This window comes from Spodoptera frugiperda, chromosome 19 (genome assembly GCF_023101765.2).
Source record: "Spodoptera frugiperda isolate SF20-4 chromosome 19, AGI-APGP_CSIRO_Sfru_2.0, whole genome shotgun sequence".
NCBI classification, from domain to species: domain Eukaryota; kingdom Metazoa; phylum Arthropoda; class Insecta; order Lepidoptera; family Noctuidae; genus Spodoptera; species Spodoptera frugiperda.
In genome coordinates, this window is record NC_064230.1 from 6,519,303 (window position 1) to 6,537,187 (window position 17,885).

General features: G+C 41.9%; 1 protein-coding gene and 1 long non-coding RNA gene across 7 annotated transcripts in view; both read left to right on the forward strand.

Annotated features, from left to right (window-relative positions):
* Positions 1-17,885, forward strand: part of LOC118280932 (igLON family member 5-like) — a 251,111-nt gene that overhangs the window by 82,108 nt on the left and 151,118 nt on the right. For all 4 annotated transcript variants that reach the window (XM_050700737.1, XM_050700735.1, XM_050700738.1 and 1 more), the window contains one exon: positions 17,780-17,880. In XM_050700737.1, the coding sequence (XP_050556694.1) occupies positions 17,817-17,880 (64 nt within the window). In that variant the 5' untranslated portion in view covers positions 17,780-17,816. The remainder of the gene's footprint in view (positions 1-17,779; positions 17,881-17,885) is intronic.
* Positions 1-17,885, forward strand: part of LOC126911860 (uncharacterized) — a 91,776-nt gene that overhangs the window by 51,390 nt on the left and 22,501 nt on the right. Inside the window, exon 1 of one of the 3 annotated variants that reach the window (XR_007706340.1) lies at positions 1,209-1,367. The exons of the other annotated variants lie outside the window; for them this stretch is intronic. This is a non-coding gene — a long non-coding RNA (uncharacterized LOC126911860). Of the gene's footprint in view, positions 1-1,208; positions 1,368-17,885 lie in introns of those variants that run through there. 3 annotated transcript variants of the gene reach the window in all.

Genomic DNA, 17,885 nt, shown 5'->3' on the forward strand with positions numbered 1-17,885 from the left:
ACCTCCTGCTAGGTAGTTCTTAAAAAAACTAAAAATAAAAATACTAAAGACCCAAATAAAAAGCTCAACAGCCGCTCTCACAACTACAAGCCCTACTCAATAGAGAACTATACAAAACTGGTCCCTACTCTAATTCAACGAATAAACAAAATAACTTGCAGATTGCATACTACAATTCTATTTATTGCGAACTTTCATGAACAAAAATGAACGAATGAAATGAAGATAAATAAATAGGTTTAGATATGAAATTAAAAATAATACGTTATTTCAAGTAATTCTATTAGTAAATCAATAAAACCTACGGCCGAAGATTAAACGAAACTTCGCATTCGAGAACCGGAGTAGGCCCCTGGTCCCTACAACATTTGATGTTGACCCCTTATTATTGGGGACGCGTGGCGGACGCGTGGCGCGAGCGTGGCGTGCGCGTGGCGACTGCGATACGATAACGAGCTGCATTTGTTACACACGATTGTATCCCCCCCTCCTCCCAATTTTTTCTTTGTATACTGCTATGCTATTTTGTCACTATTAAATCGAGCCGTTTTAAGTGTGGGAGAGCCATGCTTCGGCACGAATGGGCCGGCTCGACCGGAGTGATACCACGGCCGAGCTGTACACTGACGTGAAACAATGTTTGCGTTGAGTGAGTGAGGTTACCGGCGGCCCAATTACTTCCATTCCCAATCTTCCCAATCCCCGATTCCCCAAAAACCTTTAAATTCCTAATTATAACCGGAGCTGCGGACTACCTAGCGGGTTTACCGGTGCTCCGGTTCGACAAGCAGAAGTAGGAACGGGGTGGTTTTTAGTCAGTCAGAGTCTGACACTCCCTCTTGCCTCACCTAAGGCGAGAGTAGTCAAAGAATGATTTTCCCCCCTCAAAAAAAAAAAATCCTAATTACTCCAAACTGTACGGAGTTTGAAAGAAAATTGTGCTATTATTGCTTGTGTGTTATTAAGAATTTTACAAAAAAAAAAATGTATTAAAATATAAACACTTTACCCTACCGCGGAATCGAACCTAAGACCAACTTTTTAACAACCACATTTATAAACAACATTTTGACCATTTTGACAAAAATAAAATTAAAAAACACTTTACCCGACCGAGGAATCCAACCTAAGACCAACTTTTTAACAACCACATTTATAAACAACGGTTTGACCAGTAACGTTTGTATTAAAAAAAAACAGTAACAATCGGCGAGGCGTCACCGCTTCATGGTAGATATCCCACCCACTCGCACGAAGCGCTTCGCTCCAAGCTTCCCTGTGCGAACTGCTAGGGAGTGGAACTCCTTGCCGGAGTCTGTGTTTCCTGATGGGTATAACCTGGGTGTCTTCAAAGCCCGAATGAATAGGTTGCTTATAGGCAGACGTGCTCCATCGTAGGCCGCATCATCACTTACCATCAGGCGAGATAGCGGCCAAACGTCGACCCATTTAACAATAAAAAAAAAAAAGTAAAATAAAAAAAAACAATTCACACAGCCCCCTGCTTACCCCAAAAACTACACCCTATCTATAAAGATATATGTTTGGCACGCGACACTGACGTCACTCACCCTCTAGGGAACAGTCGGGCATCGAACATGTTACCCTAGGGATCAAGGCCGTCTCATACGTTTTTAATAAGCCAATGTTTACTAGCATACCTCATTAGTTTTGTTGGTCGTAATGATTTTATTGATTTCGATGTATTTTTTTTTTTAAAACGTTGCCCCACACTAGGATTGTCTCCTGTGTCGTGGGTGCGTTTACAAACATACAAGTTCACATATGCAAGACACACAGACCCGAAACAACACTTTGTGGATCACATAAAGAGTTGCTCCGTGCGGGAATCGAACCCGCTAGTCCCGCTACCCGTTGCGCGGCAACCAGTTGCCCAGCCACCGCACCAACCGTGCAGTCAAAGTGTTTTTAGGTTTGATTCTTGTCAAATTGCCTGACTGACAGCCTCGTTGGCCGAGTGGTTGCAAGTGCGACTGCCGAACAAGGGGTCTCGGGACGGGCGAAGATATTACTGGGCTTTTTCGGTTTTTCGAAAATTTCTCAGTGGTAGCACGGAGTCTGGAAATGTGTCCAGTATATGGCAATAGGCTCACCCCCTATTACACGGGACTTATAATACAAACTAGTGGTCGCCTAGTGGTCGAAATTCGACCATATACGATTTAATTTACAATACCACTTAACATACGTTCAAGGATAATTTTTATTTAACTAATTGCTTAGTGCTATGCTATTATGTTACTAATTGCTATAGTTTTGTAAAATACAAATTAATATATTCCGGCGCATCATGAACAGGAAAACTCTATTCATATGAGACGTGAGAATAACATCGCAATGTCTGTCGATTTTGACGTTTTGTCAAATACGATCAGATACTATGCATGGTAGTGTATGTAATGTTTTATTTATTGATTTAATGTACTTTATAAGCATTATTTTTGAAAAATATTAGCGTTCTGCACTTCTCCTACACATAAACTATAAGTGTAAGTACCAAATTTTATGCTCCTACGTTCGCGTAATTTTCGTAAAAACTGGTCCAAAGTTTTTGCACACGTATTAACATATAGATGATGGAAAGTGGGTGTACATTGTATAGCAAGTAATTATAAGTCCTTACAGATGCCAGTCTGCTCTTTTAGCGTCCTTTAACATTAAAAGTACCAGTATTTACTCGACCCCCGAATCAAATCGACAACACAGCAACAACATAATAGAAAATAGCGTGACCAGACACAATCACTCATTGCTAACAGATTCCCATCACACAAAAAAACAGATAGTACGATTAAAACTTTATAATGTATGCAAAACTGCGCCCCCTCTATTTAAAACTAAGTAAAACCCGTTGGGGACCGACTTTTAAACCGTTTCCCATGCTTCAATTTTAATTAGTACAAGATTAACCAGACAAATCTTTATAAATATTCGTTTAAATGTCACCGGCAGTGTTTAAAATTTAAATTTTAAGTTTAAAATGTTAGGGGCCGATTTTTGGTAGGGTCGCTTTGGGGGCGGGCTGTTGACGTTTAGCGGGTTGGTTGTAAATTGTGTTTACAATCATTATGTTTGTGATTTGTGGTTGAATAGGATTTTTTTTACATTTAGTATTATGTAGGCTTATTCTTTTTTTAGATTTCTTTGGTTGAATATTGCCGTAATGTGCATCTCTGCCTACCCCTTCGAGGATAAAAGGCGTGACGTTACGTTAATATTGGTGTTTTTATTTTATTTTTATTTATTTAAAAAGAAATCTTTGCCCCACAATAGGATTTTCTCCTGTGTCGTGGTTGCGTTTACAAACATACAATTTCACATGCACATGACACCCAGACCCGAAACAACAATTTGTGGATCACACAAAGAGTTGCTCCGTGCGGGAATCGAACCCGCGACACGATGCGCGGCAGCCAGTTGCCCAGCCACCGCGCCAACCATGCAGTGTTATTTTATACTACCTACTTTTTCTCGGCTCCTATTGGACATAGCGTGATGTTTTATAATCTATAGCGTTACTCGATAAATGCACTATCCAAACAAAAATAATTATTAAAATCGGATCAGTAGTTTAGCTGACCGGAGATTAGCGCGTTCAAACAAACAAACAAACATTTTTTTTAACTTTCGTATTAGTAAGTATATATTGTTCTCACATAGTTGAAGCAATCGAAACAATGTAACCAAGTATTGTATTGTGAATCTGATTGGAAAAGAGAGAGCCTAAGGCGGGAGAAATCGTTGGAGTAACTAAAAATCAGTCGCCGCTTCTACATACGCTGCTCATGATAAAGAGTCCCTTTGTAACTCGAAACTAGTAGAGATTTTCTCCAATAATGTAGTTTTTAGTCAGATTTAGTCAGTAAGAGTTTGACACTCTCTCTCGCCTCGCCCAAGGCGGGAGAAGTCATCGAATGAATCCCCTCCCCCCCCCCCTTAAAAAAAACAATAAATCTCAATAAATAATATCACACACACACAAAAATACCAAGCCATAAATTACAATCGATTATTGCACTACCCGGGAACGAACCCGCGTCCCACGAGACTTACCCCTGGCTAGACAAATATTAGTTTTAATGTCAAATTAGCGACATACCACGCCCTTTGATCCTTTTGAGAGGGGTGCGCATGTTGCGTTGTGGGGTTCGATTCCCGAATAAAAAGCTTGTAGGAATCAAGTTTTGAAATTATTAATATTGTTTTTTTTAAAGGATTGTGGTATTAGTAAGTTAAATAGTTTTTTTTTCGATTTTAATTTAAAACGGACTAAATATGACCCAATAAGGGTTATGAAATTAAAAATCATCAAGCAATCAATTTTATGGTAAACGAGCAACATGATGCTAAGCAATCGCCAATAAATGATAAAATGATAAATGATATTTATTTCTGCAAATAGGTTACAATGTAACTCTTTTACACGTCAATATTTCAAATAGCTAGATGAGGCCGGCATTTCCTATCCGACTACTCTGAGAAGAAATGCCGAAACAAACTCAGAGATCATAGTCTCTTTTAAAGTCCAGACAACAATTATTTTGGGGGTTAGGAATATAAGGATTGTTGGGGAATCGGGGACAGGCAAGGGGTAATTGGGCCTCCGAAAACCTCACACACACAACGCAAGCGTTGTTCCACGTCAGTTTTCTATGAGGCCTTGGTAACTCCGGTCGAGCCGACCCATTTGTGCCGAAGCATGGCTCTCACACACTTGGACTACTATATTTTTGACGTTAAAAATTATAAAAATACCTGTATATAGTTTAATCGAAATAAACGCTTTGTTTGTAACAAATTAATGTCCAAATACTCAAACGCTACTCAATGTTAAGACGCTCTCAAATGTAGTTCTGTCACTATTAATTCTTCATAAAATGACAGAGACAGCACGATATTTAAGTACAACTTAAATTTGAGCAGCTTTTCAGTATTTGGGCGTAAATCGAATAGAAAGACGGGTACTTAAAGTTCGTGGCATATTTCATGACAATTAGCGCCACCTGTCGGTGGAACATTAGCAACTTTAGAATCGTGACTTAACTTTTAGAACATCGTTTATAGTATTAATTGTTTATTAATTTATATTCATTACCAGTTACTTTCAAAGTCAAAGTCAAAATTATTTTATTTCAAATAGACCAGGAAGGCATTTTTGAACGTCAAAGCAAGTATAATAATATTAATAACGTCTGTTTGTCGGTCAGTCCTCTAGTTGCTCTATTTGTCCGTTCCAAAGTGTAGATGGAGAAGAACGAGCGAGAAACTCCATAGGTTACTCTTTTTCAATCAGATTCACAATACAATACTTGGTTACATTGTTTCGATTGCTTCACGCGGCTCCGCCCGCTGTGCTCGGTTCCTTTTGATCGTAGCGTGATGATTTATAGCCTATAACCTTCCTCGATAATTGCGCTATCCAACACAGAAATAATTATTCAAATCGGACCAGTAGTTCCTGAGATTAGCGCGCAAACAAACAAACAAACTTTTTAGCCTTATAATATTAGTGTAGATTTAATTCTGTGGAGAATACATTTGTATACCACCCTTAGTCTTTCCATGGGTGTAGGAGAACTGACCGAGAGACCGTGCAGCAGCGCTCTCTGATAAACCTGATTTACATTTACACTGCGATCTCCAACCCGCCTGCCTGCGGAGATTATGGCAAACTCTCTATTTAAGAGCCTATAAGTGCCCACTGCTAACCAAAGGCCTCTCCTCACACGACATTAATCACCACGTTTGCTCAATGCAGGATTGGCGATTTCAAACTTTTTTTTTTTTTTTTTTTTTTATGGAATAGGAGGCAAACGAGCAAACGAGTCACCTGATGGTAAGCGATCAGCGCCGCCCATGGACACCCGCAACACCAGAGGAGTCACAGGTGCGTTGCCGGCCTTTGTTTTTTAAAAGGAGTATGCTCTTTTCTTGAAGGTTTGAAGGTCGTATCGGTTCGGAAATACCGCCGACGACAGCTCATTCCACAGTTTTGCTGTGCGAGGCAGAAAGTTGCGCGAGAAGCGCACAGTTGTGGCCTGCCAACCATCTATATGGTGGGGATGGAAATGCTGTCGTGTGGGTCGATGGCGAAAAGAAGCGGCAGGAATAAGACCAAACAATTCCTCAGAGCACTCCCCGTGGTATAAGCGATAGAAAATGCACAATGAAGCTACATCTCTACGCATTGCCAAAGTGTCAAGTCGGTTTGAAACTTCCTGACACTCAACAATCCGAACCGCACGCCGCTGAACGCGGTCCAGAGGATGAAGCTGGTACTGGGGTGCCCCCGCCCAAAGATGAGAGCAGTATTCCATATGGGGCCGAACTTGCGCCTTATATAGAAGCAGGCGATGGGCTGGAGTGAAATACTGCCTCGATCTGTTGAGCACACCAAGCTTTTTCGAGGCTAATTTAGCCTTATCCTCCAGATGACCACGGAACTGGACGTCGCTCGAAATGTTGATGCCAAGTATTCCAATACCGGCTGAGGCAGTCAGAGGGGTACTTTGAAACTGAGGTGAGACGACCAACGGTAGTTTCTTAGCGGTAAACACGCAGACCTGTGTCTTAGTAGGGTTAAACTGGACCAGATTAAGTTCACCCCAATCTGAGATTCTCTGCAAAGAAGTCTCGATTTCTGACACAAGTCTGTTTCGGCTTTCGATGACGTTTTCCCGAGAAATGTTAGCGCGGCCGGTATAATAGGCATCACCTGTACTGTCATCCGCATAACAATGAATGCCGCTGATTTGCAACATATCATTGATATGGATGAGGAACAGGGTAGGTGATAGCACGCAGCCTTGAGGGACACCTGCGTTCACAGACAGAGAGTCGGAGCATTCCCCGTCGACAACGACCTTAATGCTTCTGTCTGTAAGGAAGCAGGAGACCCATTCGCACAATTTCTCGGGAAGCCCATAGGAAGGAAGCTTCGAAAGAAGCGCTTTATGCCAAACCCGGTCGAAGGCTTTCGCCACGTCCAAGCTCACTGCCAACGCTTCCCCCTTAGACTCGATCGCCTGTGCCCAACGGTGTGTCAGGTAAACCAGAAGATCCCCAGCCGACCGACCTTTACGAAAACCGTATTGTCGGTCATTGAGTAGTTGGTGATCTTCTAGGTACCGCAAGAGCTGGCAGTTAATAATGGACTCCATTATTTTCGAGAAGAGGGAAGTTATGGCTATCGGTCTGTAGTTGGACGGATTTGTTCGATCGCCTTTTTAGGGATCGGGTGGACCAAGGCCGTCTTCCAGGATTTCGGTACTACGCCTAAAAAGTAAGAGAGCCGAAAAAGACGTGTTAAAACTGGTGCCAACTCCGGAGCGCACATCTTTAACACAAGGGGTGGAATCCCGTCGGGCCCACTCGACTTTTGGACATCAAGGGACAGGAGCGCCAAACGTACCGAACGCTGGTGGAATCGGATATCTGGCATATGCCACCCACACCACGGCACGGCAGGCGGCCCACGCCCCCCGTCATCCAGTGTCGAGTTGGACGCAAAGATTTTACCCAAAAGTTGGGCTTTATCCCTTGCGCCATGAGCCAACGAATCCCCCCCCATGTGCAGAGGTGGAAATGACGGCCTGCAGAAATTGCCTTCGATAGCTTTGGCGAGCGACCAGAACGCACGAGTTCCCGAAGGAAGGCGTTCAAGCTTCTCGCCAATTCTACCGATGTACTGAGACTTAGCCCCTGCAATAACTCTTTTGAAGGACTTGGAAGCAAAGTTATACTCCTTTTTAAAAGTGCTGGTATTTACATCCCGTGCCACCACCGCATCGGCCCAGGCTCGATAGGCTTCACGCTTCCTGCGTGAGGCCTTTCTGGAAGACGAATCAAACCAGGGCCGATACCTGCCACCGACAGGGACCAGAGAGGATGGGACGAACAGCTCCATCCCCTGTAGCACCACATCGGCGACAGAATCGGCAGCGGCGTTGGGATCATCCTGCAAGAAGCAAACCTGTCTCCAAGGATAGGATGCAAAAAAGGACCGCATCCCATCCCAGTCTGCCGACCTATAGTGCCATACGCGGCGAAGACGTGCATCTTCTAGACGCGGCGAGCGCGTCCAAGATACAGAGCTCCGGACGAGACAATGGTCCGATGAGCCTAGGGGAGCAACAACGGACACACTGTAGCCGTCCGGGTGAGAGGTCAGCAGAAGGTCCAACAGTGAAGGCCTCTGGTCTTCCACATCTGGGATGCGCGTAGGCGCGGTAACCAGCTGTGTCAGGCCAGAAGCAAGGGCTAGGTCGTGGACAGATCTCCCCGCGTGGTCAGTTCTACTAGAACCAAGCCAGTCGGCGTGGTGGGCGTTAAAATCGCCAAGTAGAACGACTTCTGCAGAGGGTATCTGCCCTTGTACAGAGTCTACAGCCGTCTGGATGTGTTCCATGAGTCGGTCAGTCTCGCTATCACCACTATGGGACCTGTATAGGCACGCATAGACACGGGGGTGGTCGTCGTTATCTACACGCAGCCATAAGATGGAGAGGTCCCTACCTTCAAGATTTCTGAGGCGACGAAAGCTGATATCGTCTCTAATGTACACGCACACCCCGGCCCTAGGCAAGAAGGAATGCTCCAGTCCATACCCAGGGTAGGTGAGGTACGATGTGTCCAACGGAGACGATATCTGCGTCTCAGTTAAAAAGAGCAAGGCGGGCTTTGCTGTCTCAAGATGGTAGTGGACAGCGTTAAGGTTGGAATGGATTCCCCTGATGTTGCAGAAGTCCACATTCAGCGTGGCAGGGGGCGCCGAAGTTATTTTGCTCTTGCCTCGAGCTGTAATGCGCGCAGTTTTGCCCCCCCAGAGTACGATGTGGGGCGGCCTAGACGTCCACGCTCAGGGTGGTTGAACTCTGAGTATGGACGTCCAGAGAGGGATTCTCCAGTGTAGTTGGTACCCTCCTGGGGTAATCGAATTGAGTTGAACTGCGCCATTACATTACGTAGGGGGGATGGTGGGCCTCCGGTACCCTCACTCACTCGGTGAAACACAACGTGAACGTTGTTTCACACCGGTTTTCTGTGAGGCCGTGGTATTACTCCGGTCGAGCCGGCCCATTCGTGCCGAAGCATGGCTCTCCCACGATGGAAAACTTACAATCAGAAATTATTAGTCCAGGTGTTAATATTATAACAAAATAATTGTCTATTGTCTATTAGTATTACTATGTACACTAGCGCCATCTGTTAATTCACTTATGTAACTTACTAACTTTTATTAAAATTGTCTATTCTTGAACGTCATACTGCGTATTATTTATCACCAGGTTTCCTCACGATATTTCCTTCACCGTTTGTCAGTGGTGTCTAAATAATCTTAGAGTACTCTCTATATAACTCGGAAAGAGTTACATTGGTACTTGCCGTTGGTAGGTTTCGAGCCCGCACTCTGATGTATGAGAAGCGGGCGTCTTATACCTGCATATGCTTATGACTGCACGGTTGGTGCGGTGGCAGGGCAACTGGCTGCCGCGCAACGGGTAGCGCATTCGATTCCCGCACGGAACAACTCTTTGAGTGATCCACAAATTGTTATTTCATGTTGAGTGTCATGTGTATGTGAACTTGTATGTTTGTAAACGCACCCACGACACAGGAGAAAATCCTAATGTACAATAAAGTACACATAACTCGGGAAAAGTCACATTGGTACTTGCCGTTGGTAGGTATCGAGCCCGCACCCTCATGCATGAGAAGCGGGCGTCTTAAACCTGCATATGCTTATGACTGCACGGTTGGTGCAGTGGCAGGGCAACTGGCTGCCGCGCAACGGGTAGCGGGTTCGATTCCCGCACGGAGCAACTCTTTGTGTGATCCACAAATTATTGTTTCGGGTCTAAATGTCATGTGTATGTGAAGTTGTATGTTTGTAAACGCACCCACGACACAGGAGAACATCCTAGTGTGAGGCAACGTTTTTTTTTAAATAAAAAAAAAATTACCTCCGGGCCACGACATATCTGCCCTCACTATACAGCTATTTTTTTTGTCTTCCATTCCTCAAATACCATTAAACATGTGTACACACGAAAACCCCAAATCGAGTGCAAATAGAATGCAATTTCATGGGTTTTTTCACTTAAGAGGTTTTTACCCCCTATTTTTTGCAATACAAGGGGTCTTTTACGTCTTAATACGAATTCTAAGTACTGCATGTGTGGTTACACTCGACGGTTAATGTATTTACAACTCTATTCTACTGGGAATAAAGTAAAAATTGCATTGAAGTTGAGGTGTATATTGATGTGCATTTGTTAAATTTGCCGGGTGGTCAAGTACTCTACATTTTTAGCGAATTATCACAAGTTCTATATATTTACGTATATTGTTACGATGGTATGGACATGTAGAAAGGATGGGTGAAAGCAGATTTACGAAAGAAATATACAAGGCGAATATGGGACCGTCGGTAGAGGGCGCCCCAGACGGACATATAGCGACCAGATTGGCGATATATATTAAAAAAGGGCCAAATTAAAAGTACCCTTAACCGACGAGCATGCATGAAAAAACTGATGACTGTTGATGAAGCGAAAAAGTGTGTAAGAACCGTGGCATTTGGCGTTCCATTGTCTCTGCCTACCCCCATGGGAGACAGGCGTGAGGTTATGTATGTATGTATGTTGTATCTATATATTTAATTTAACATGAATTGATAGGCGTATGGTCACATGATAGAGTAGAATACATTTGCCACCAACGCTATTCTTTCCGCGGGTGTTTTATCAAACTAATGATGCTTTAACACCAGAGATATGCTATGCTACGTTGCTGTGGATGCGTTTGGCTTCCACCAATCATATTTATTGGTATACATAGCTATTAGCATTGGTGGAAACGGACTCAGTTAAGCTATGTTTTTATATGGAAAGATACTCGAGCTGCGCTTCCTCGCACAGCTACATAGCTTAATATCAGTGGAAACGGTCACATGGTTTCACACCTTTTTTTAGTGGGGAAAATCATCTAATGACTTCTCTCGCCTTGAGCGAGGCGTGAGAGAGTGTCAAACTCTTACTGACTAACTAAAAACCACCCTGTTCCTACTACTGCTTTTCAAACCAGAGCCCCGGTAACCCGGTAGGTAGTCCGCAGCTCCGGATAGTTTTGTAGCTTAACTACATAGCACATCTCTGGTGGAGAGATTTTCTGCCCGGCCGTGGTATCACTCCGGTCGAAACCGGCCCAGCAGTGCCGTAGCATGGCTCCCACACTTAAAGTCTATTTTTAATCAAACTTTTTCATCGATATACGAATTGAATTGCTAACTAATAGAACTCAGATGTTCTCCCCTCCCTATTTGAAACCATCTGTCATCATTATAAAGCGAAATCATTCCGCCACAATAATCTATTTGTGTTACAAATCCTTCAGTTTGGGGATATCGATGGAAATGCCCTTTTTTTTTAATAGGTTGCAAATGAGCAAACCAGTCACCTGATGCTAAGCAATCAGCACCGCTTTTGGTCAAGTAGTTGCTATTCGGACGTCTAAAGGATTTTCTTCGGGTCAGGCACCACTGGGGTCAGGGTCTGAGTTGGATGTCGTGCCATGCTCCTCGGGAATATGAGCCTCTAGCATGGCTTGAAACTAGTCGAGTTCCTCGTCAAACATTTACGTGAGTAAGCCGATAACATAATAATTAATTTCAATATTTAATCCCATAAATAAGTGATTTATTTATTTATTTATTTATTTATTTATTTATTTATTTACAAAACATATATAACATTACAGCTTACGCCAATCTGGGGGCACGGTAGTGCCCCCGCCAAGACGAGCCAAGCGAAGCGCAAGGGCACTACCTACCTTTTCTCGAAGCGCTTCGTCGTATTTTTGAACCTTCATAACTTGAGTTTGGGTTATACCAGATAAACAAAATTTTCAGGATATAATGTCAGTGGTAGACTTAATAAACCTCTAAAGTTTCAATTGCATAGCTCTTATACTTTAGATTTTATTGATATCTAAAATACCCCGATTTCGTCACTCACTCACTCACTGATGATCAACAAAATTCTTAAGGTACTTCCTGAAGTCCTAGAAAACTGAAATTTGGTATGTAAGCTAGTATTAGTACCCAAACAACAAAAAAATCCTAAAACTTGGAACTTTTACCCCCAACCCCTTAAACTAGGGGGTGAAAGTTTGTTCGAGACTTCCGCAACTTTTGACGCTAGAGGTCTGAATGCGGCCGCGGAGGGGTAAAAATCTGAAATAGGGAAACTTAATTCCCTATTTCCTGCTTGAGATCTGAAAATTATACACAAGTACATAGAACACAAACTTTTCATCAAATCAAAACATTATCCTACCCATAAGTACTTAGATATGAATAATATTACTACACTTCACTTCGGTAAGTGTTTATTAATCAACCTATACTTTTGAACATAAGTATCGTAAGTAGTATAGTATGCGCCAACGCCCGCCGCCTGCCCCCTCGTCCCCGCGCAGTAGCTAAAAATAATCGGCCCGTCAGCGAGCGCGGCACCCGAACGCGGGCAGACGCGCGAGGGCAGACGTCGTTGACGGTTGTCTCGTTGAATGAAAAGTTTTCGGAATATTTCGGTGATTTAAAAGTTTGCTATCGCGGAGAAAAAAACCATTTGCCTAATATTTAATTGTTAGTAGTTTAGTAGGTAAAGGTTTAGATACTAGTGTTTTAATTTTCATTGATAAAAAGTATTAGGATTACGTTTCCAATTTTCTTATAAATTTAGTAGTTTAGTAGGTGAATTTGTCGCTCATTTTATCTTTCTATCATAAGCAACCTACAAAAAGAAATGAAATCCCACAAAAACATTTCATGTTAAATGTTGCCAAGACGAGACCATATAGCTCGCACTGTCAAAAAGTAATCAGATCCCGTGTAGAGCCAAGTTTCTAACCCTATACTTTTGAACTGGCGAGTTGGCCGCACGGAAAGAGTTTAGAAGATTGAATAGATTTTTAAGCTCAAGCCCATATGACGAATAGCAAAAAGTCCGTGCGGCCGACTCGCCAGTTCAAAAGTATAGGGTTAGAAACTTGGCTCTACACGGGATCTGATTACTTTTTGACAGTGCGAGCTATATGGTCTCGTCTTGGCAACATTTAACATGAAATGTTTTTGTGGGTACGTTATACAGCCAATAGAATAGTTAACGTTAAGATACAACTAAAAGACATATACTAAGCATGATCCCCATAGCAGAAATACTTCAATAAACCGAAACTAGAATCGAGCCCAGACTTCACTACCAACAACATAAAAAATACCATATTTCGAATAAATCACCATTAATAATACAACATATTCGAATTGAAAATCGAAATTATTTTCCGAAATAATTTGATTCCCTAATCATAAATAAATAAATAGGGCTCCCCCTAACTTAGGTTGAGCGATTGATTTCAAGTGCAAGGGGGAACGGAGTTAAGGGGTAGCTATTCCAAAAACAAGTAATAGAATTTGTAGGTACATACAAATTCTTTTTCTTCTCCTCTAAGTCAAAGTCAAAGTTAAAGCATTTATTTCAATGAATCCTATATTAGGCACTTTTGAATTATCCGTCAGTCTGTCTATGAGTGAAGCTAGACGCTCGTTCCAAAGTGTAGCTTCGAATGGAGAAGAACGAGCAAGAAACTCCATCGTTACTGTTTTTAAAAAATGATTTCTTACAATATCTCTGATCCATTATTTGATCATTTACCTATTGTATATATATGTAGCAACAATGTAACGACAATACAGCAGTCAAATAATATCTTCTGATTTGTTTCGTTGCGGGATCCAAGACAGTCATTCATGTCCCTGAGACGTTAGACTTCAGTGTTCCGGTGTTTGCATGGTTGTATCTACTGTAGATCCTGGTGCACAGGAGTTGCAGCGGTATGGGAGGTTGTGGCGGGTTGCTCCCATTAATAAAAGGGTACATACAAAAAAAAATATGTTAAACGGTTTTAATGAGATTTGATTTAAGTATTACTTGACTTTTTTCGGGTTTACGAAAATTTCAATGGAGAAGAACGAGCAAGAAACTCCATAGGTTACCGTGGCTCCAGCTCGAACAGCAGGAGTAGGAACGGGGTGGTTTTTAGTCAGTAAGAGTCTGGCACTCCCTCTCGCCTCGCCCAAAACGGGAGAAGCCATTGGATGATTTTACACCCTCAAAGTTACTTTTTTTCAATCAGATTCACAACACAATACTTACTTGGTTACATTGTTTTGTTGGTTCAATTATGTGAGAACAATGTAACACCAATATTCCGTCAAAGAGATCGAAAAAGAAAATAACCTTGGGGATAACCGCCAAGCAACATACCCCTTAACAATTTATTCCGTACGATTACGCCCCCTCGCCGGGGCTCAAGACCACCAGTACTATAGTTAAAAAAAAACATCGTACGCGCTCATATTATTGCATTCCTCGGTACCGCAGCGGATTGTGGGAGGGATGGAGAGGGAAATTAATCGTTCGACTGAAGCGAATACATTTTCTAACAAGCTGACTGCCTCGTTGGCCCAGTGGTTGCAAGTGCGACTACCGGGCAAGGGGTCTCGGGTTCGATTCCAGGGTCGGGCGAAGTATTACTAGGCTTTTTTCGGTTTTTCGAAAATTTCTCAGTAGTAGCACGGAGTCTGGAAATGTGCCCGGTATACATGGGACTTATAACATTAATTGTGAAAAGTGGGTGTACACAGTGGCATTACGTGCCATAACGTGCACCTCTGCCTACCCCTTCGGGGATTAAAGGCGTGACGATATGTAAAAGTAGTACTCGTCCACAGAAGAATAATACAACTAATGTTTCAACGAAAATCGAAAATAAAAAATATATAATTACCAAGTATTAAATTCTGTGTGAACGACTCCATGTTCCTTGACCACAGAAGAGCTGTAATGTTGTAGGTTGTCTAGGAATGTTACGGACATACGGCGCGGCTGTTATAATGTTAAGTAACCATTAAATGACTCTAAGTACGGTGGTATGTGTGGATAGAGCGTAGTGAAAAAGACGTACCTAAAACAAACTTACTTTCACATATTATAATCACCTGATGGTAAGCAATCGCCACCGCCCATGGACACTTGAAACACCAGAGGCGTTACAAGTGTGTTGCCTTTTGAGGGTTAGGAATTTAAGGGTTGTTGCAGAACCAGGTATTGTGAAAATTGGGAAGGGGGGTAATTGTGCCTCCATTAACCTCACTTACACAACGCAAGCGTTGTTTCACGTCGGTATTCTGCTCGGCCGTGGTATCACTCCGGTCGAGCCGACACAGCAGTGCCGAAGCATGGCTCTCCCACACTTAAACTAGAATTAGAATTAATAATAAAGTAATTTATATTCTGCTTAAATTATGGAGTATTGCAGATAAGCATGACATTGATGCATCACTTGCATTAAAATGCAACTTAAGTCATAATGGAATAATAAAATGACACCTAGATTTATTCGTGTAGCTTTATAACGTAACTAGGTTCAGCCAGTGGCTTTACCTGCGTTCCTGTAGGTAGAATAGTAGCCTATGTGTTATTCCAGACCATAATCTAACCGACGTGAAACAACGCTTGCGTTGTGATTCGTTGTGTGATGAGGTTACCGGAGGCCCAATTACCCCTCTTCCCAATCCCCGATTCCCCAACATCCCTTAAAATCCTAACCCCCAAAAGGTCGGCAACGCACTTGTAATGCCTCTGGCGTTTCAAGTGTCCATGGGCGGCGGTGATCGCTTACCATCAGGTGATACGTCTGATCGATCGGCGTGTTCCATAAAAAAAAACCACCGCTGTTCCAAAGGGGATTGACCAACTTGTAGGGGACTTTGGCTATTTTTGAACAAGCACTTCAGCTAATAATATCTGTTTGATTTATTAGTTCATATCAGTAAGAATGAAGATACAAACTTAGTTTTGTATCAAGATTTATATTTAGATACTTTTTTACATTTTGTTGAAACTGGTTATGCATGAAATAAATCATTTTTTCTATTAAAATGCATTATTAATTCGATTCATATGTAATTAAAATATGGTCAAGGAACTCGGCAGGTGGATTAATAATTTTCTGGTACCTTGCCCAGCTCAAAAACCAAATAATAATCATTATATGTGCACAGCAACCTACTGTTCTACGACCCACCATGCAGTTGCAGCAATATTGTTTTATGGCTGTCCTGCCTTCAGTGTTATTTTCATAATAATAAATATACAAAATATGTTTTCCGACTAATGTGTCTACTTTGTATTTTCCCACGCAAGAAACTGCAGTTGTAACGTGCAACAATGCAAAAGAACAAAGCGAATAATATCTGTCATTTTGACGAAAAACACAACAGATTGACAGCAGATTGGCAGCACTAAAGTCAAATTCAAAGCCAACTACTACAAAAACTTGGTCATATCATAACAAATACCAATAAAAATGGATTTTTTATAATGCTAATTGATACAAAGTTATTAGCATCAGACATTTACTAAAATATAAATAAAATTATTGGTAAATTACATTTTTGTTGAGCAGCCTGTTCAAAAATAGCCAGCTTTGGACAATCTCCTTTCATACTGATCCCTTCAGCCGTTTTGACGTGATTGAGTAACAAATATATGTACACATAAACTCACAAACTTTCGCTTTTATAATATTAGTAAGATACTAGCTACTTCCACGCGGTTTCATTATCTCTGCTGGGCTCCTAGTGATCGTAGCGTGATGTTTTTACCCGACTGCGCCAGAAGGAGGGTTATGTTTTTCGAGTGTATGTATGTAAGTATGTATGTATGTATGTATGTATGTATGTATGTATGTATGTATGTATAATTGTTTGGCACGCTCTACAGCCTAAACGGCTTGATGGATTTTGGCTTGTGAGGTGTCGTTAGATTCGTATTTACTGTGAGAGTGACACTGGATATATAAAAAAAAATAAAAAACAAAATGGCGGATTTTTGGCGCCAAATTCGAATATTGCTCACTCTCTAGCCTGAACGACTCGATGGATTTCAGCTTGATAGGGGTCGTTTGATTCGTATTTACTGTGAGAGTGACACTAGATATATGTATCAAAATATAAAAATAATAAAACTAAAAGAAAATAAAATAAAAAAGGTAATTTAAAAAACAAAAAAACCCGACTGCGTTTCTTTATAATATGAAAATGAAAAAACCCTAAAACAAGAAAGTCATCGTAAAATTGAAGCAGTCGGGACCCATTCTAAATATGAAGACTTAGTGAGGGCACATACAGCTGGCTTTCTAGAATGGGTCCCGACTGCTTCAATTTTACGATGACTTTCTTGTTTTAGGGTTTTTTCATTTTCATATTATAAAGGAACGCAGTCGAGTTTTTTTGTTTTTTAAATTATATATAATAGGCTTCCTCGATAAATGCATTATCCAACACAAACAGTCTGCTAGGCCGGCTCGACCGAATTGGACCGGTTAGGTTTCGTTGTGTGAAGTTACTGGAGACCCAATTAACCCCCTTCCCAATCTCCGATTCCCCAACAACCCTTAACTTCCTAACTTGTAACGTCGCTGGTGCTTCGGGTGTCCATGGGCGGCGGCGATTGCTTACCATCAGGTGATCCGTCTGCTCGTTTACAGCCCCATAAAAGTATTATTCAAATCGGATCAATAGTACCGGAGGTAAGCGCGTTCAAACAAACAAACAAACAAACTCTTCAGCTTTATAATATAAGTATAGATATAAGTATAGATGTATTAATTTATTATGTATCTGTTGTTGCAGATGAGGAGTAAGGCTGGGCCGGGACGTGGTTGACACTATGGAGATGTACTGGGTGCTGCTCGCTGCAGTCTTCATCGCTGCTCAGGCGCAGAATAATCGGAGTAAG